The sequence below is a fragment of the Colossoma macropomum genome, unplaced genomic scaffold (genome assembly GCF_904425465.1).
Source record: "Colossoma macropomum unplaced genomic scaffold, Colossoma_macropomum, whole genome shotgun sequence".
Lineage (NCBI taxonomy): Eukaryota > Metazoa > Chordata > Actinopteri > Characiformes > Serrasalmidae > Colossoma > Colossoma macropomum.
Window position 1 is genome coordinate 26627117 of NW_023494806.1, and position 21051 is coordinate 26648167.

The following is a 21051-nucleotide window of genomic DNA, read 5'->3' on the forward strand; positions in this document are numbered from 1 at the left end:
TCACTCTATTTATATAGTGTTTATTTTTATGAATATATATTTGTGTTTTTAGGTTGGAAAGCATGTCTGCTGACAGCGTAGAGCTGTATAGAATTTATTGTATTTTTAGTTACTATTACATCTAGCCCCACAGTCTGTTACCCTATGGGGTTAACTCTGTTTGCATTCACTCCATTTTTGGCAGAAATGTTCACAGAGGGTAAATGCTGGAAAAAAAATACAGTTTGCTTGTATAAAAATAAATATTATTTATCTTGCTTAAGTACTTTTAAAATTAGGTGTTATAAAGTCTTTATCTTTATTTTAAAAAAAAGGAAATGACTGGACCATCAACGTATCAAAAACCTCCTACTGAAGGCTTTCTTTGATTTGATTTTATATCTATTATTGTAAGTTATAAGTGGAGAAAACTAACCCAAACTAACCTAAGCGTCTTTGAGTTCTTGAAAAGCGCTATGTAAGTATAATGTATCATTATTATGATTATTGTTATATGACACATGGTACTTGTAAATTTCCTGTAGATCAGTCAAACCAGTCAAAAGCAACCATGTGCTGTGTACATGACAACACAACCTCAAGCCAGAAAAAATGGATACTCATGGCATTAATTTATAGAAAATGACCACAATTGAAAACACAGTATTTATCAGGTAAATCGCAATTAGAAATGGTTCAGCCCTAGTGCCTGCTGCATTAAGTCAAGAATATTAGCCTTTTTTTCTACGCTAAAACTTCCAGCTAGTGTTGTTTTTATATGAGCGTCTTAGGTTAGCTTTTCTCCAGGGTGTCTGATTTATTGACCCTGAAATACAGCTCAAAGCAGGGAGGAGCTAGTCAAAAATCAGCTCTGTGTCCTGTGGTCAAATGTCTGATGACAGGAATGTGGGGGTCGTTTTTATCATGGCTGGTGCTGTTGTTGCACCATTGGCTAATCCAAGCAAGACAGGCAGTTAGGAGTCGCTCTGTCTAGTGATGCCATGCCATAAAAATGTGGGAGTGGATAACTCCTTTTCACTTCAGCTCATGCATAAAGACAAAATTTAATGAAAACTCTGACGTCACTTAATGTCAGACTGTACAAACACTCATCAAAAATCAAAACAGACTCATAAATGGGCTGTTTTTGAATAGAGGCTTAGCGTTTATTTAAGAGATAGCGCATGCTGTTTTATTTTTATGCTTTTGTACAAATCTGGACATGCTGTGTTACATGTAGCGTTGTCATGATTGCTCAATTAAAAAATGTCCATTAAACCTGACCCTCATGATGAGTCCGCAGTGATGAATTGCATATTTTCTCTGTAAAAAAAAAAGAAAAAAGCTGATGGACACACTTATTTTTAAACTTATTTTTGTATGTTTTATTATCTTTTAGGAACACAAGTTTTTTAAAAGCTTTTTGTATATATTTTTCATTAAAGTAAACCATAAATCTTAAGTCTTTAAAAGACTATGCAAAGCCATAGTTTAGTTTAGTCCATTTGTATTGTTTAATCTTTAGTCCATTTATATTGTTTGAACCATCAAAATAATGATTTAGTGATTTCCTTGATCACGAATATGACCTTACAGCCCCAGCTGTGCAAGGCTGTAGCGGTTTTAATGCTGTCAGGCCTGAAAACTGGCCACATGTTGTCCAAGAAAGTATATGTGAAGCATTACCACTTACAGATTACTTCATTCTGGTTTCTGCTTCACTTTAGGAATATCAGAGATTAAATATTCAAAACAATGTCCATTAATATTATTGATTTTTGCTGCCTCAAAGAATACAATGTCTGGATGAGATCAAGTAAGTTCAGCGTGGTATTGTGTAGGGCGCCATATATTAGTATTCAAGTAATCTGCTCATTATTCTGATGATCAATTAATCAATCAGTTTTTGTTTTTTTTACGTTTTTAAGGCCAAACAATAAATATGCACTGATGGGTACAAAGAGCCTTTCAAAGATTCAAAAACACTTTATTGGAAAAGTATAAACTCTAAAGAAAACACTAAATGGCAGAAGAGTGTACTTTTAGAAAGATCAGTTTAAATGTATCATCATCTTGCAAGTTGTCAGCTAATCACTGGAGATTCATTGAGAAGGTCAGTTTTAAATGATGATTCTTTAAAACTCAAGAGATCACGTTTAATCGAGTAATTGATACAGCTCTAATACAGTGTGACTGAATTGATGTTTGTTACTGAGGTGACGTGTGAGTTGCAGTTGTCACAGCTGAATCATATCATCAGTTTTTAGGAGACATTCCGAACGGTGACAGATCAAAACGAAGCAGATTATATGTTGCTTTGTATCCAATTTGATTGATGGCTACCATGCATGCTATGCTATGCTCTGAGTCAATGTACTGTTTGAATAACCTCCCTATCAAACAAGCTTGGCGGGGCTGAATGACAGCTGCCGGTTCTTTGTGTGAATGATGCTTCGTGTGCCTTTACATTCTCATATTAAATCCACCCTGTGTCCGTCCTATCCCGCTCGCGTGAATAAAGGCCTGTGTGTGTTTTGACACTGACAGGTGAGGGCGAGATAAATATGATATTGAAGGTGTATCAACATCACAGAAAGCTCCACTGCAACCGAAGCTTTTAAAATATGTGGCACACCCAGTGAATTGCCATGTTTGTCATTAGACTGTACTAAAGTTGTTTCAGTGCTGGGGAAAAAAAAAAACTTGGCATATTCATAGTCTTTCAAGAGCGATCTCACGCAAGGTGAAAGATACCAAATTACCGTTTCAGTAAAAGCTCTTCTGCATAGATATTTTTCCACTTGTGTGGACTAGTAGCTAAGATATAAAAGTGTGGACCGTGTTACGAAGCACTAATAGAGAGGGCAGGCATAAGTTCGTATTTGAAGTTATGGTCCAAAACCATATTAAACATACTCTACATAAGAACCTAGCTGTGTTTAAACTAAAGGGCTGACAATTATTTATTCATTATTAAATTACCTTAAACTAGAGTCAACAAAATGACTGGAGTATATAAATATGAATTACTAACAGTTTCTATGTTCTAAGCTCTATTCTTTTCTATTCTTTACTCACTTTAGTACTTTAGAAGTTAAAAGGAACATATATGTCATGACTGGTTCTAGCTTTGGCTGTATCTCAGTAGCTCTGCAAAGCAATTCCTGTTCACCATGTCCTTCTCTGTAATTTTGCACAACCACTCATCTCAGAGAACATCCTCTCAAAAAGTGGGTCCGAACACCAATATTTTTAGCTGCTCACTTCATTTTTAGTAGGTCTATCTAGCAGAACCCATAGCCTATTGCAATATCATGAAATTTTAAAATGTATTTTTTAATAGCATTGGTCAAACGATTGTTTATTTGTTAGTTAATGGAAAATCAGTTAATTATTTACTTCCCTGCATGACAAGACATCTTAAGTCTTAGAAGTCTTTTCCAATATTGACTCTGAAACCTAAGTATCGGCTTATACTGACAATATAATAGTAGTAATAATATGTTTCATTTATATAGCACCTCTCCAAAGCTCAAGGCAGCTTTACAGAGCATCAAAAAAGGCCAGCAAAGATGTACACTAATAATAAAAATGTTAACAAAAAAGAGCATTTTCGCAGCTTATCATAAGGAAATGCCAAATAAAGACAGCAACAGTAGACAGTACAAACCAAATTAAATGAACATTACAGAAATGGGATTACAATATACAACAAAATCTTAAGGGGGAAGTAAAGATATATGTAGTGAGTAAAGAGACAAGTTTTGAAGTCAGTTTGGAAGAGCAGTCACAAACGTGTTGGGACAAACAGTTCCAGAGACACCAGTCAGATATTTTTTATTTGTAAACTACTAAGCTTTGAAATGAAAGCCCTTAAGAGCTTAGTGCTTAAACTGCTAAGACACAATGCTACTGTACAGGAAGAAATACAAAGCCAACAACATGACTCACACTTTTTGTAAAAATAATCTTTTTATAATATTTTATAATTTTATATAATATTTAAAAAAAAGATAACACCCCACAAAACTAAATTACTTACAGTGCAAAAAAAGCCTATGTTAGTTTATAATCAGCCTATAATTCTGAAGTAATACTCTTGTTATAATGACTCATTGTTCTTATGTCAATGTTAGTTTGCATTAGGCTGCTGTTATCATGTGACTTGCTTTATTTAAGCTATGTTGCATTACAAGCAATTTGATGGAATTTAAGGCTAGATTTGTTACAGAATTGGATCAGATTATTCTTTCTTCCTCTGATATCCTCTGGCATTTCCTACCAGTATCTGCCCAACAGTGTTTTAACATTAGTCATCTCAAGTCTCAATGTAAAAATACCCTACATTGTCTTTCTTTTTGAAGGGGTTGTATTTATATGACGGGTTTATTAAAGAATCCAAGCTTCTCTTAAAGAAGTAAGTGGTTGTCTGATTAAGATTGACACTATGTTTTAAAACACAACATGTTCATCTACACAAAATAATGTAAGTATATTATACTTTTTTCATAAACATTTCTAGTTCATAATAGATAGCATAGCATAGTGTTATGTTCATTATTATATTTAGCCTATTTGTTATGACAACATCATAATGTAATTTACACATTAAGGCACAGATGAGTCTAACAGCTTATCAGAAGGACCAACATTCAAAAAATGACTTTGAGCTGATAATATTTCCCTTGGCATTTGCAATACTTCAATACTAGCCAGCTATTAAAATCCAGACATATGACAGACTATAACATGAATATCAGATCAGAACTGTGATATTAGACTGCCTTTAAAGGTCTTAGCTTCTAATATTAGTGTAGTTCTCTGTTTTTTTAAAAAACTATGAGCAGTGTATATGCACTTATAGATCAAAATGATTTAATTATTTGTTATTTATCAACTTGTTTTAGCTAGGTGAACTAAGCAACATTATACACAATGACTAAAATCCCCTGCTCTTCTTACCAGTGGTCACATAACTAAAGCTAAATTCAGCAATGTGCCATAAATCAGAGAGGTCACTGATCAATGATTGGGTACCAAGATCGTATTTATAACTGTTGCAACAGTTGGTTACATTTTGAGCTTTGACCATGCGGACATTTTAGAGTGTAATTAATATATATACTGTGTCTTATGTGTATGTTGACCTGTCGTGTGGATTCTATATATTTAGACCTTCCATATATTTAGGCACATTTCTATAGCAGCTTTCATGCTTTAAATATCTGAGATGTTTGTAGAGTGTCACAGGATCTTAGATTTAATTTATCATCGCTCTAAACTTACTTGGGGTCTCAGTTATCTGTTTATATTTTTCTTCCAAATCTGAAAGGTATAAATGGAACAGACTTGTTACCCACTCCTGTGTCAGAACATTAAAACTTAAAGCACTGAACTGTTTTTTTAGCTTAAATTTTGAAAGCATTACTCTAAACTATATGTGCTCTCAAAATAGCTATATATTGCAATTATATTGTTACAAGAATATGTTACCTTTACAAATATGATAGGCCTTACGGTTTTTTAAAACTACCTTTATTCCTTCATTCATGGAAACAACAGCAAAACAAAACTTCAACTGGAGCAACTGGATTGGTCACACAATGATTTTTTTTAATCTATACAGAAACCCATACAGTACAGTAGTGTTCTTCTTTTCTAAGCATTCCTATGTCCAGTGTTCTGAGACTACCTCTTTAACGTCTTTGCCGGTTAAAGCTAAAAGAAGTAAATGAGTTTAGCTTGACCTCATCCAACCTAGAAAACACCATAATCATCTACATGTTTCAAAATACAGCAGTCCAAATGTAAGGGGAAACTCTTTTATTTATAGTGCCGTATCACAAATGCAGTAGGCCACAAAGCACTTTTATCATGGACAAGATGTGGTAGACTTCTGTTGTCACTACTGCTATCTGACCCCACCTTGAGCAAAGGCTATTAAAAGCTTTCTAAACAGACTTGGGGACTAGATTCAGGTCCTGTTACATCCTCATGCCACCCCAGCGTACAGGATTGCAGTGGCAGTCAACTTTGGCCCTCAGTATCTCTAGTCATTAACCAGGTAATCCAGACAAACTAAAAACCTCAGAAGATGGACATGTTTACAGAGGCCTGCTGCAAGACAGACGTGTAAAAATAGACACACCCAATCAGCGTCCCTGAAAGCAAGCATTTGGCTTTTTGTGATTGTAAACACAGATCAGTCCTAAGCTAATGCTGCTAACTCCTACTAAAATTAGCCAGCAGATCAGAATATAGTGTTTAAATCGTGATCTTAACCGTTTTCCACACATGGAACACAAATCCCAGTAGTGTGGATATCCTTTGTAGTGCATTTATGAGGTGACTGTCTTAGATCCACTTTTATGTTTGTTTGTTAGCTTGGTTTTTAGGCCATATTAACTGAATTAGCAGAAGCAATACTTCATCTTTAGTAGGACTGTCACTGTTATATTAAATATCAAGTAATCTACCGAATGTTATGATGAATAATCAACTTAACTGACAATATCAAACTATGCACAGACTTTCAATGGTATGAAAAAGATAAAGTAGGAAGGCTTTATAAGATTAAAAGACTTCAAAATATATAAAACACAATATGGGGGGAAAATGCATGTAAATGGGTGTGTCCTTGACACACCATTGCCCATAAAAGAGAAGTTATTAGGATCGGGGGGTTTGGATTGTGTCCCCTTTTGCCTCAGGGCTTCCTCTGATCCTCTAATTTTCACACTTACTTCACTCACTTCTTTCTTAGTCTGCTTCCTGGTTATCCTTAAGTGTCCTCACAGATTAAAGCATGGTCGTAAAGAGGTGGCTATGTTTCATGCCTTTGGTTAAAAGGCGGGAAAAGAAGCTAATGTTGTTTCAGTGAAATGGGATGCAGTTACATCTCAAATCTCAAAGTAATTTTACCTTGCAGTGTATTTATGCATCTTATAAAATGGTTTATCCAATTCATTAGTGTCCAAAATATAGACGATAACATGTAATACCCCGATGTGATATCTAAGCGTCTTCTCCGTACAGATTTCTTTCATAAGCTTAGAATGCCAAGGCTGCATTACTGGTAGATCATGTATGAAAATGAAAACCTTTGATGAAAATCTCTTAAGCTTCAAGTTGTCAAGCTCTCATCAAAAATCAATGCATTCAGGAGGTTCCCCCACTGTGTTAAGCTTGAAAGTGAATTTGTGCCTCCAACTTTGCCATCCCCTGTAGGCCTGGCCTGAACTCAAAGGTCAGTCGCCTTCCCAGTATCCCTTGGCCCCTGCCATCATCAATCATAATCTGCCAAACACCATTCGTTTGTCACAGGGCCCCCTGTGGATTCAGATGGCAGTATCTCTTTTCAAATCAAAATGGCCACCACTGTTCTACAGCTTAACACAAACAGGCCTATGTTTAAGCACAGCTTATGGAGGCAAACAGACTATATACGTTTCGTTGCTGTCAGAATTTTTTGTTGTTGTTGCTTTTCATGTCATTTGAAACTGCCAGCTGCCTTTATGTTCGGTGAATGTTTCGTTATAAATGGACCAGTAGAAATGGTATAAAATTACTTGGAATAAAATGTTATTATTTTAACATTAGGGAGGTCCCATTCCATTTTTTCTGGGCTCCTGATCAGATCCACTTACCTAAATGTAACACCCAATACCAATCCAGTCTTTGTATTTTCATGATGATTTGGTTACCAGCTACTTTAAAATCCTACAGTATAATCACTTGATTTTTCAGTAAGTGCGTAGTGGAACACAGTCTAAACTGTACACTGGAGTTTTTTGTGGAATACTAATGTGAAATAACAATGCTCCACCATTGCTCCTTTCTCTTTGTTTTGAATGTGCTGTTAAATGGTGGTTTTAACCCAGAAGCAACACCCAATATAGCTGAATTTTCCATGATACCTTAGTTTTTATCCAGTTGTGACTCAAGAGTGAAGAACGTCATGGGAGTCTATTGTATGTATGGTTGCAGCAAATGGCAGAAAATAGACTTGCAACATAAAAGCCACATGGTCACATTTTATGTGTCTGTGTTTACTTGAAACGCGGCAAGTTTGGACACAGTAGAAACTCTAGGATAGCAGATGAAAGTTTTAATTTTTCACTTTAAAATACAGTACTGTACTGAGACCGCGCTTTTATTTATTTAATTACGAGTCAGAACAGCCATTAACCCTCTCAGGTCAACAATGTCATATGCGACATCAAAGGACATCGTACCTAAAAGAATAAACATCTTAGGAACACTGCACGCTACGACTTCTACAGACTGCTACAGACTTACTTTCATTTTTTTCTGGAAAGCTACCTAGTTGTGCTGTTTCAATGAGGGCTCTGTTGTAATTGTATCCCTTTCAGAAGCTTTGTCTCTTTGGAGACTTTGTAAAAAAAAATCCATTTTGACCATTGCAGCACAGTGTCTTCTGTGATTATTTATTTGTTTCTCCGCATTGAAAAGAGTTATTGTTATTGTTAGCCGTTCACTGATGTCTTGGGTCGAGTCTGTCGATTTATCAGAGGATTTGTTTCTAACTTGTCACTGGAACAATGCTACCCTTCTCAAGCACGCAGCGTTCACAAAAAATGTTTTTTCTTTGATCTACAATGTCCTTTAAGATCGCATTCGACATTGTCAGCCTAAGAAGGTTTAGTACAAGCTATTCATTTTTAGGAGATATTACTAAGGAAATTCAATGTAAGATTTAATGCGTAGGGAACAGGAAATCAGTAAAAAAAAAACAGCAGCTTTTAAAATGGTTTTCAAAGTTTGAAAAATGATTACAGAATACAGAAGGATATACAGAAACTTATACGATGCTGAAAAAACTCCTGTCCTCTGATACGATGCTGAATTAACTTGTATAAATTGGCCATTTTAACTGGGAATTAATTAAATATATGATGGGTGATCTCTGACTTTTGCGAAGTATTGTAGGTTCACACTGCAGACATTTAAACCACTGTGTTACCTTCTGAATACACTTCTCACTAACACAGGTTGTGGATAATGTCCATTTATGGCACTTACAATAGTGGCATAAGTAGAATGCAAAAAAGAAACAAAGGAACAGAAGTGAATTTTAATGTCCTTATCCATTAAAATGCCCTGTCCTGATTCACTGGATCACTAATTAACACGTATGTAAGTTAAGACATTCTTTGCTTCTCCTATAACAGATTCGGAGAAACAAGACAGTATACATATATGTACTATAAGAGAGTATGTTCTAGCACTTTTGCACAGACCTACAAATGTGATTTTCACAGACACAGTGGAAGAGTAGTTACAGCTGTAGCAAAATGTTGATATTCTGTGAGTTTGCAGTAATGCGGTCTGCAATACTGGTAATAAGTCATTCTAAGGGAGATCAGCTTTAAACTGATATTGACTCTGTCATGGTCACGCTGGTACTTGAGAAGCTGAAGAATGAGGTGTGTGAACAGCATGTGTAAATCCTCGTATTGTAACTTGTCTCTAAGGTATCTTAAGGATGAAAACTGAAGAATGCATTCGTCAATCACGTCAGCAACTTGAAGTGATGGACCCATTTACAACTTCTGATCTTTAAGCAACAGGAACAATGCAAGTGTTATAGGCCATTGTATACTGATAAATACCCAGTGTGATTCATGATTTCCACCAGGCCCCAACCATAAATTGATGTCTTGGCCTACCTCAGCACTTTCTGCTGAGAGTCAACGCTTTTTTTGCCTTTCGCATAATTACCTGAAATGCTAAGGAGAAAAATAAAAGGCCAATTGAGAGCAATTCTAATGAAAGACTGAATCGTCAAACAGTGGCACTAAAATATTCAGGAAAGTCGCTGGTGTTCCTGTATTTGTCAAAGTTCGCCCCTTATTTCCTTCCTTCCTCTGAGCCTTTCTCAGGTTGAAGCAATAATACTTTCCAAATACATACCTGAAATCCTCCAGTGGAAATGCCATGCTGCTGGCAGCGTAAAAATATCAAGGTGTTTTGGCACATGCTGAAGGGCTGTTGTCACCAGACTAGATTCACAAGGATTCAGAAATAACTCCATAGAGATATCTGTGGACATTAAAGAGTGGCACTGTTAGATATTTATGTGCCTTTGTACTGTGATGTTTTTGGGAAAATATTCTGTCATTTGTTTAAGTCACCAAAAAAGAATCTAACATAAGTTGATATCTCCTCTGATGAGAATCATGGCACATCAAACAGAATCAGTCCTTACCTTATCTGTAGCAAGCCGACACTTCTTGGACAGTTGTGCTTTATTCTGGTTGACGTGGAAGTTTGAACCAAATGTTTTATTTTGCTGATTATAGTAGGATGTTAGTTTAACTTTTGAGGTGAAGATTGAGAATGCCACATTTGTGCTGGGTTAGTTCCTGTTTAATATACAAACACACTTACAGATACGTTTTTAGATACGCCAGGGATGCACAGTCGGAATTGGCCAAGATCAAAATTGGTATATTTTTTTGCTTAAAACACTAAATCACCAATTGGCCAATTATTATTTTGATTTTGCCAGATCTATGTTGCACTTTTATTAGGTAAATAATGTGAGGCAGGGAGGTGTTAAATGTAGCTGCTACACCTGTACCACAGTGTCATAGTACAATGACTTTGATTCATGTTATTTAAATAGGCAACTGATTTAAATTGAAAAAACATTAAATTAAATGACAGTTTGAATCATTGAAGAGCAGTAATGTTGTTTATATTGCACTATATATTTGGTTAGTAAAAAGTACGAAAGTGGTTCATGTGTTCATTCTCCCCTCACAGTGTGAGTCTTCGGATTTAAAAACGGGCTAATCAAAATTGTAAAGATCCCTGGTGATGCTACAGCCATCCGTGGCCGGGAGTCCAAGAGAGCACAATTGGCCTCGCTCTCTGGGTGGGTAAGATGCCCCCCCCCTTCTCCCTACTCAACGTAGTAGACCCGGTGGTTGGCACTTTACTCTGAACGCGTTCAGCTGTCTAATGACGTTGCGTGAGCGGCAGTTCGAAAAGAAGCAGTGGCGCTTCACAGGTGTCGGAGGAAGCCTGTGCTAGCCTTTGCCCTCCTAGTGCTGGTGGTATCGTGTGATTGGGGGAGTCCTAACTAGCGGGTGGAATTGGAGACGACTAAATTGGGAAGAAAATTGGAAAGAAAATTATTTGGGAAGAAAATTATTTAAAGAACATCGGAATCAGCTATAAAAGTTCATGATCCCTAAGAAACATTTATAATGCATTTTTAGTCAAAAAATAAAGACAGTTTCAATTGGTAGTGCTGTAGAAACAGTTTATGTTTGTGCACAAGTGTGTACTTAGGCCTGCCACAATTGTTATGTGATCTCCTGATCGAAATTACTTGAGGTGACTGCACACTATCCCCCACAGTCGTTAGCTTACACAATCGTTTTGCTGCTTTCGGATGAAAAACTTGTATGTCCATTTTTGTCGTTTTTGAGTTTTTAGTATAATTTGTAAATGTCTGTTGCCATTTACATTGTGTGTAAATTTCCTGAAGAATGGACCAAAAGAAACGTCCAAAAACATCTGGTTCCAGTGACTTACAATAAAAGTAAAGTAGGTTTTCTCCTTTAGGAGATACAAGGTTTTCTTCCGACAACAGCAATATGTTCACGTCGCAGTGAACAGAATGTGTATTGTTTGTGTTTTAGGGCAAATGCATGCAAATAGCCCGTGTCGTGGGTCTTAAGAAAACAGCAAAAGTTCTAATTTTTGACAACACTTTAGAGGGCAGCGTAATGTTTGGTTTTTTGAGTGTTATTTCTGTAGTCAGTTGGGAGCTACTATAGCTACAATAGCTAGAAAGAAAAATAGCTGATCATCCTGATTTGGCCACTTTATAGTTGCATACAGTTAATAAAAACGACAGTTACATTTTTAATTGCAGTTGTTTACGCCATGTTTGACCACCTTGGAAAGGAAATTCATTGATCTTTTAATTGGGAGATGTACATCTGTAATACAACACGGTCAACTCATGATCTTGCTGTGCACAACAGTGAGTGTCAGAAGGTAAATTAATGTAGCATAGTCCTTCAGAAGTAATGTGATACTGTTTAGGATGTATATTTGTGCTTATCCTGTTCATTTTGTATATAGCCTGCTTCCACAAGAGCTCTGCATACTGTGCTAGCGCACAAGCAACTTGTCTTCGGCCTGCGCCTGACTGCTTTCATTTCACCGTGGGGAGAGGATGCTGCGGTTCTTTATATTCAACTGCAAAGGATGCAGGCAAACCACCCCTTTGTCCATGTGTTGTGTCTTTCTGATGAAGGCATTAGAAGAGACTTACTCAAGCAAGTTAGCACAATTTCCTGTTTTATACACATGAATGAAGGCAGGTTTGGTTATTCTTACTTTTCATGCTTTGGAGGCGTGAGTAAGCGCAGACACATTCCTGTTCCATTATCTGCCTGAAGTGTGTGAAGAAAACACATTACCAGTGAAGCAAGCCACGGAGATGATTGGCTCCCACCAGCAGCTTATTCCCTTCACCACTTCGTCAATTACGCACTTTTAGCGAGGAAGCAATTAACAGGCAAACGGCACGGTGGACTCGGCCGAACTTGTTTTTTTTTTCCTCCCCGTGATCCGCAATCGCTCATTGTCATAATGATACATGGCTGCATCAGGTTCTTTGGCCTGACAAAAGCTCGTTCTGGCTTTTATTCGCTGTATCTCTTTCAGGGAATCAGAGGGGACAAATGCATCACCTCAGCAATCGAGTACACATAAATCTCATTGTAAAAGGGGCTTGTCCCAGGTCAGATTCAACCAGACACTGGCTTTTGTCGAGCCGGCTTTTATTTATTGCCCCGAGCTCTTTTAGGTTAGCCTTTTGTGTATGTGGATAAATAATTGTTTTAAAGATTATCTTTGGGGAGTTGTGTATTATGAAGGCTATTGTTTTAAAGCTGGACCCGGGAGGGGGCATTTGGCATTCTTTTTATTGCTAAGTTACTCTTAAATTACAGGGGTAATTAACCCTTAGATGAGACATGATAATTTTAGGGGGACTGTAGACCTGCTGTTAGCTCTTTGTGAGACTTCACAGTATGGCAAGAATTTCAAGAAAACACAAATCAAACAGCATTTAATACCTTTAGATTGAATGCAGTATGAATGAAGCAGTTTGATGCTGTACAGATGTACATATCGCCGCTGTCTGATCAAAACCTTGTATTTCCAAAATAGTAACTTTACAGGAGAAGGAAAAGGCACTCTTAACCTATTATGTAAGTTATTGCAACAAGATTATATTCTAAGTAATTTTGGAGAATTTCTGTTAGTCCATTCATTGTGTCAAAATGTAAAGGACAGCTGGTGTTTTCAAATTAAGTAAAAATATACTGTATGTAGCAAGTTTAGCTGAACTGTTTGCTTATTAGTATTTTTAACATAATATAATCAGCAATGAACATGGGCAGTCTCTGATTTTGAGAGGCTTACCATCTTACCCTCTGTGACAATTTTATAAATTCAAAGCACAGCTTGCAGAGAAATTGGACAAAAAAGCCTGAACTTTTTTGGTTAATGGTACCGTGATATATGGACAGTTTAGGGTGAAGTTAGAAATAGCAATTGATTGTTTTAGATGGTGCTGCTAGTTTAAATGTAATTTCATCATTGTCCTGTTCAGGTGGGCAGATAAATCTTTTGTTTTAATAGTGTCTCTTAGTTCACATGCCAGAGAGGCAAAATGAAGCCGTAATTACAAGGCTTAATTGATGTGTTTTTACTGTTATGGACTATCCTTCTACTCCCTGCACTCTTTTCACAGCGAACGCCCTGCTTGCTGTTGTTTGCGCTATATTTCTCTGCGTATTGATTGCTATTATGGTAAATCCGATGGGCACAATGGAACTCTATCAGCAAAATACAGGTTAATTATCTTGAGGTCAGCCGGCCTCCGATTCACACAAAGGGCCAGTCTTCTTCGCTCTTTATGACCTAGCATTAAATTGTGAGCACAAATTATCACAGGAGATTCAGGGAAATTAGGAGGTAAAAAAAGGCAGGTTTTACAAAGTACTTTCTTTTTTGCTTATCAACAATTTTTCTCTCAACAGAGAGTGTTTTGACTTAAAGGCCATAATATAGGAAGAAAATCTGTGTGCAGTTTGTCTGTGGTGGTTTGTGACTGTCATAACCCACTGGACAAATTTAGGCAACTTTGATCTCCAAACATCTAAATGGTGAAGCACAATAGAATATTATCAATATCAATGTTAATGTATCAACAAATTGAGATGATAAAATACAATACATTTAATAATAGAGCCGACACAAATAACTTTAGTATCCGTTAATTATCTATTAATTTGGAACGTTGATGTTTCTCTATTTCGGAAGCCACAAAAATTGCAGTCTAAACTACAAACCATTTAATCAGCAAAGGTCTTTAAATAGTTATTTCGTGTGGGAAATGATCACAGTTTTAGCAGTCCGATTGCTTTGCATCCTGTATCCAAGAGGACAGGCTACACCAAGGCAAATGAAGTACCTGCCAAGTTGCTTTCAGGGTGGCCCTCCTTGCATTCAGAAGGGCCTGTAGTTCCAAAAGCCGCTTAATCCTCTGCTCCGCTGTCTGGTGCCCAGCTATGACTGAGCTCAACTCAGCCTGCATGTTGCCCTCACTGCTGTTTCCAAGATAAAAAACAGCACACTAGCCAAATAAAATTACTCAGTAAACTAAACAAAAATGATTAACCAAAAAGAACTGCAACTAAAACATTGATGATGATGATGATGATGATGATGATGATGACGATGACGATGATAAATTGATTATTCTAATTTGTTACACTCTTATCTTGATAAACACTGCAAGAGATACAAGTGACTCAGAAACGCAATATTTGAATGAGAGAGGTACAATCACAGATTCTATACCACCATACAGGAGGAGGAGCTGGGCTTCAGACTGACTAATTAATACATCACTTACTGGATATATTTTGAACTGCAGTAACAAACATACTTAACATTATGGTCAAATATTTTTTGTTCCATAGATCATTTTGAGAACGATACCAAATTCAAGAACTTGCCCTATTCAAGAACAGTTTTTCCTTCCCCAAAACTTACCATTTTAGAGACACAAAGTTTTGTTACAACAGTGACAGTGTGTGTCGTGAGAATGCAGATACATTTTTTATGCCAATCGCAGATTGACCCCTTTTTAAATCATGAATATAAATGCTTCATAAACTCTGAGATGCATTGCCAGTAAATCTCCAACATACAGTAAAGCCTTTTGATTGAGCAGCTGGAAAGAGACTTTTTTTTCCAAATTGGAGAGGGAGGACATTTTACTTATGCCAGACTGATTGGCCTTATAAGCGGCGGTGAGACCCATCGATGAGGTAGAGTTAATGGCATTGATTGTGGATATTGTGTGTGTGTGTGTGTCTCCCCCACTCCTGCAGGGACTCCAGTGAATCGGATTCCTATCATGGCCAAGCAGGTGTTGGATCTCTACACTCTCTACAAGCTTGTCACCGAAAAAGGCGGCTTAGTGGAAGTCATCAATAAGAAAATATGGCGCGAGATTACCAAAGGCCTGAACCTCCCTACCTCCATCACCAGTGCAGCTTTCACTCTCCGGACCCAGTGAGTGCGATAACCTTTCACACTTTCAACCTGTTGATAACCTCGAGTTGCTTCTTGACCATTGAGTCCAATTCAATTATCTGCTTTTAAAGTAAAGAGACTAGAAGATTGTGTGTGTATGACATGGCTGAAGTGGTTACAACACTGAACCAAAGAGATACCTTTGGCTAAGAAGTCACTGTAGAGCTGCAGTAGAGCTGCAACAAATGTTATAAATCGATTGTTATAATATTGGAAAATGGAAAAAACATTTGAATAATTGACTACTGTCCCACACACTATTATGGGAAAACATATGTTTTTGTATCCAGCTAAATGCTAGCTTGTCACCAGTAGCACACAGATACCAGCTCTGCACTCCGGCCTCACAGTTGATTGTAATTTGGCTCAGCTTGCAAGACTCTCACAAGTTCAAATAAGCTTCCTACTGCTCTGGATTGCTAGCTAACACGTTCTCAGTTGCCTTAATTACTGAGAATAAATTAGAGCATGCTGGTTAGCTAGCTGACCAGAGCTGTAAGAAAGTTATTCAGAGTGCTGGCTGCGTTAAAGTTGATGAATTTAGCTGACAGTGCTTCAGTAAAAAGTGGTTTTGAGTGGCTTTAAACCCTCGATCAAGAATTGACCAAAGTGTAGTTTCATTTTGAAGCTGATAGTTAAAAAGTTGCTGTTTCCTTTGTTTTTTTGCACCTTTCACTGCTGTTCCTACAAGCAGAATCTTATAACTATTACTTTAGTAATAGTAGTAATTTTTTTATTCAGTAGTTTTTTTAGAACACTATAAAAAATTATTTGTGCAGTATATTTGTGCAAAATAATAATAATAATAATAATAATAATAATAATAATAAGTAGAATGAATCATATTAATAATATTGTTCAGTTATTAGGGGAAAACACATCTTGGGCCTTTATTATTTTATAGAATATTTGAATATTTAAGATAATATTCATACATACATACATACGTCAACTAAACCGCTTATCCTTCTGGGTCGCGGTGGAAGATAATATTCAGTTTCAAAAATTTAAATATTCAATAGTTGCAGCCCTAAAAAAACAAATTGAATTTAGAATTTACTACCAAATGTGTACATCATTTCCTAATAAATGAAATATTACACAAACACAGTTTTGTCTTTAGCGTCACTTACCTTTGGCAAGTAGATATGTAGATACGGTGTACACATTTAAATCAATGATATTTAAGTCATTGTTTTTTTCTGTGCATAATGAAAAAGATATCTTAACCAAAATTTATAACTAATTTCCAATTATTATCCATACCTATCTCTTTAATAATACTGCAAAACTAACCTGCTTTTTTACTCCAGAAAGTGTTTTGACAGATTGTTATCTGTTCTGGTCTGCTCCATATGCAAAGTTTTGACCCCTTGAGTTGAAGCAGAGCTTGTTTGTGCAAGTCTGTTCTCCAAACCATCATTTACATCAATTACATCACCCTCAGAGAAGACAATATATAGGCTTCCTTAAACATATACAATGGCATTCAAAGAACTTGTGTGCAATCAGCTTCACCTGGTCATGAACCCATCTCATAGAAAAAAGTGTCCTTTCATGTGGTCTTTAAAACAGATGTCCTTCAACCAGACTCATGTAGATCAAGGGAAAGCAAGAGACCTCAAGCTGGATTACATAGTCACAGACAGGGAAAATATAGTGACTCTCTTTAGTCTTTAATGTGCTTTAGCTTTAAGATATAATAACTTTCAATTCTCAGTTCCTTTTGTAGTAAAAGATAGCTAATGATATATATAAACATTTAACATTTAGCACTACAAAAGGTTTTGGGGACTCAAAATTTGCCCTTATTTTATCACTCTTTAGGCCATTATGTGAGGTGATGTAATTTATTTAATTTTAAGTTAAATTGCAAATGTAGAATTTAGAGCACAATTTCTATGTATTTGCTGGGCTTCACATATTGGAAAAATAATTCATACATTATAAAGCAGTTATTATGCATTAAACTGTGCAGAAGTGTGTTCCCTGAAGAAAATGTGCTTTAACTTATTTTAACTTCAGCAAATAAATAAAACATGTCATTTGATTAGAGGCACCCAAACATTTGCAAACAACTGTATATCTACTTCAGGCAAACATATATAATCAAGCTGTGACTTTATGAAGTTTTAAAATATAGTACAGTTGACTCAATTTGATAACAACTGACATAACATGTTTACTGACATCTAGTAAACAGAAAAGTTCTTTCAGATACTTTATTCCTTTGTTTTGCAGTCATGTACTGTTGCTCTATCTTATTATGTGGGGAAAAAGTCTTCACAGTCCTTGTTGATAAGAGTCCTTTACACTGTGCAGTTTTTAATTCTTGAAAAACATCTGATTTAGTTCCTCAAGCTTTCCTGTGATTAGAGCTGCAAAAAAAACGCTACAGGAGAATCAGTAGAAGCAAGATATGTAAGATGTTAAGATGTTGGCCAGATGTTGTAACTGCTGTATTGTTTGGGTATTTTTTTAGAGTCTTCAGTCAGTGTGGAGTATCCCCTTACCGCAAAGATACAGAAAGTATGATACAAAGAGTACCCTGCAAAAAAATCACTGTAAAATTACAGTAAATGATTAGATACTAGTTGCATTACTTTCACTTTTACTGTACCATATTAACAGTAAAATAACAACAGTATACTGTCACTTCACAGTAACCTGGACCACAATATTACTGTGATATAGCTCCATTCTCCTGTACTCTCACAGTAATAATCTCCAAAACAGCTGTAAAAGTAATGCAGATGTAACAATGCAAGTAATGTAATTTACTGTAGATTTACATATGAAAAATAAATTTACCAGAACAATAAATATGTTTTTTTTTTTTTAAAGTTAAAGATAAACTAAATTAAATATCAATTAAATTTCAATAAAATTGTATTATTTTAATTGAAGTTTTTAATTAAATCAATAAACATATTTTTCAGCATGTTTTGCACTTTATATGCAAAGAATGTCTCAAGTAAACACTTTAAAATTCAAAAACACATTTTACAGGCAAGTTTAACTTTGCTTATAATTTGCATAGACAATCAAAAACTCACCCAAAAAATCCACTGTAAAATCCCAGGCTTAATACATACTAAGACTTATTATTCAGTAACTACAGGGACTTCAGTGCAAACTGGCTCAGCTACTCTCAGGTTATAAAAGTGTGTAATAAAACTTTGGCCCTGCCAGCAGGCCCTGGCCATGAGTCTTTAAAACACCAAAACCTGAATCATCAGAATGAAATTATTTAAAATGTTTTTATTGGACTGTTCTACCTCCTTTTGATTAATCTCACAGTAATTTGCTGACATTACTGAAAATATGTTGAGATGAGTTGATTTCACAATAAAATGATGAAAACATGATGAAATGTCCAAACATGCTGCTCTAACCCCAGTCTTCCTCCTTTCCTCAGGTATATGAAGTACCTATATCCCTATGAATGTGAAAAGCGGGGACTCAGTTCGCCCGGGGAGCTGCAGGCAGCTATCGACAGCAACCGCCGCGAGGGCCGCCGACAGAGCTACGGCTCCGCCCTCTTCAACTATTCCCCTGTAGGCACACCCACGCTGCTGCCCTCCCCCAAGCTCACCATGCCCCACATCAGCATGCCCAGCCCCAACGGAGCACAAATGGCCCACACCCCCGTCATCAAGAAAGGTGAGGAACATTTCCGTTTTCTGTGGGAAGCGCAGTAAAGAAATCACATAATTATACCTTATCCTATGATGATAGGCTGTACCTGGTCAGTGCCCAGTAACCTAAATGACATTAAATAACTTTGGGCACAACTGTGACTTCTGCCGCATAGCTTTCAAATTTCAGTGTATTCAAATAAGCCCTGTTCTTTATTAATCACAAAACAGCAGACACAGCCATCTGTACTAAATAAAAAAGTAAACTGTGTTTATTCAAGCACTGCATGCGAATGTTAGATTCGTCAGTTGTGAATCATACATACTATAATCATTTTATATGATATAAATACTGTAGAATCGGCAATAAACAATCCTACATCAGTGTTTATTTTAAAGCAGTTTTGTAAAGCCACAAAGATATAAAATACACTCCTAAACAAATACTAGGAGAAATTTCAAAAGAATGTAAAAAGATGCATGTGTATCAGGCTCTGTTTCTTACTGTAAGAGAGATCAGTAGGACAATTTATAACAAATATTATCATTATGCATCTTGCCTTGTAGGAATCACTAGCAATTCATTGAAAAGGTAGATTTTAATAAGAAGAATCAATCATTATTTGTAATTAAGTGACTAGTAAACCCTGATCTGTACACATGCATGTTTAGATGTATTGGATTGGAGTGTGGTTTGACCCGAGTGGGAGTTCATTCAAATCCATATCACAAACTGGCTTGAAGGAGAAGTCGTATCTCTTGCGCAATGGCACGATCCTTCTTTTGCTCACGCTCGTTGCGCATTGTGGCTTGGATGGTCGTGGCTGCAGACAGGAAACAGCTTGCAGGACTTCCTCTTGCCCAGGCTGCCAGTTTCCGCCTTAGAGCGGTGGGAGCGATGGAGTGCAGCGAGAATGATTCACTACAGCTCCCACATGGAAAAAGACACAGTCACGCAAAGCTTCCTACTTAAAGGATCAAAGGCTTTTTTAAGGTCTGTTGGTATTTATAGGGTGGTCACCACAGCGATTAAAATAGATCAGAGTGTGTGGATCATGATTTGGTGTTTCTCATGACCACAAGATAGGATTCTCTGTAACTATGTTTCTGATGCAACTGTACATGCATCATATAAATGCATCTATTAATTAACACTTCCCATTTAAAACAGACAGATATATAGAGTTGAATGTTAATACAGATTAGTTATGTATCCCTACTTATGCAGCAAAATACCAGTGATGGCAGTTAAGTCTATCAAACTGAGCATCTTGCTGGTGATCCGTTCTGAAAATTTGGCGATGGAGGATTTGGGGCGTGTGCATGTCCATGTTGGCCAGAGTGCGTTGGCGTGTAGAATCTGAGTTTTCTTTGTGCAGCTGTGTTTTCTTTCACTGTATAAAATATGCACAAGACTTCCTTTACTGTTGGATGCACCCTTTTTTCAGAGTGGGGCATGTTAAGCTCATTCAAAGCACACTTATTTTTGACTTATTGTTGAGTTTATCAAAACTACACTACTGATGGGTAACTTGTATTCCTATTTATATGTTTTCTTTTTTAAAAATGTTGATTGTGATACAAACTAAATAAACATCGGCAAATTTTCAGCTTAGATAATATTCTTTACATATTAAATAAATACAACAGCACTGAGAAATCATCACTGAAAAAGAAGAACAGATTAAACGGCAGAAATAGACCCATTTTTGCATCAGTCTGAAAGGGTTAAAAGTAACTTCAGTCCTAAAACTGGTGGTTCAGCTTTTATTATTTTAAT

At 36.4% G+C, this 21051-nt stretch overlaps 1 protein-coding gene across 1 annotated transcript in view; it reads left to right on the forward strand.

The window, feature by feature from the left end:
- Positions 1-21051, forward strand: part of arid3c (AT rich interactive domain 3C (BRIGHT-like)) — a 94870-nt gene that overhangs the window by 64803 nt on the left and 9016 nt on the right. The window contains exons 4-5 of the mRNA XM_036598889.1: positions 15429-15612; positions 19052-19296. Of these exons, the coding sequence (XP_036454782.1) occupies positions 15429-15612; positions 19052-19296 (429 nt within the window). The remainder of the gene's footprint in view (positions 1-15428; positions 15613-19051; positions 19297-21051) is intronic.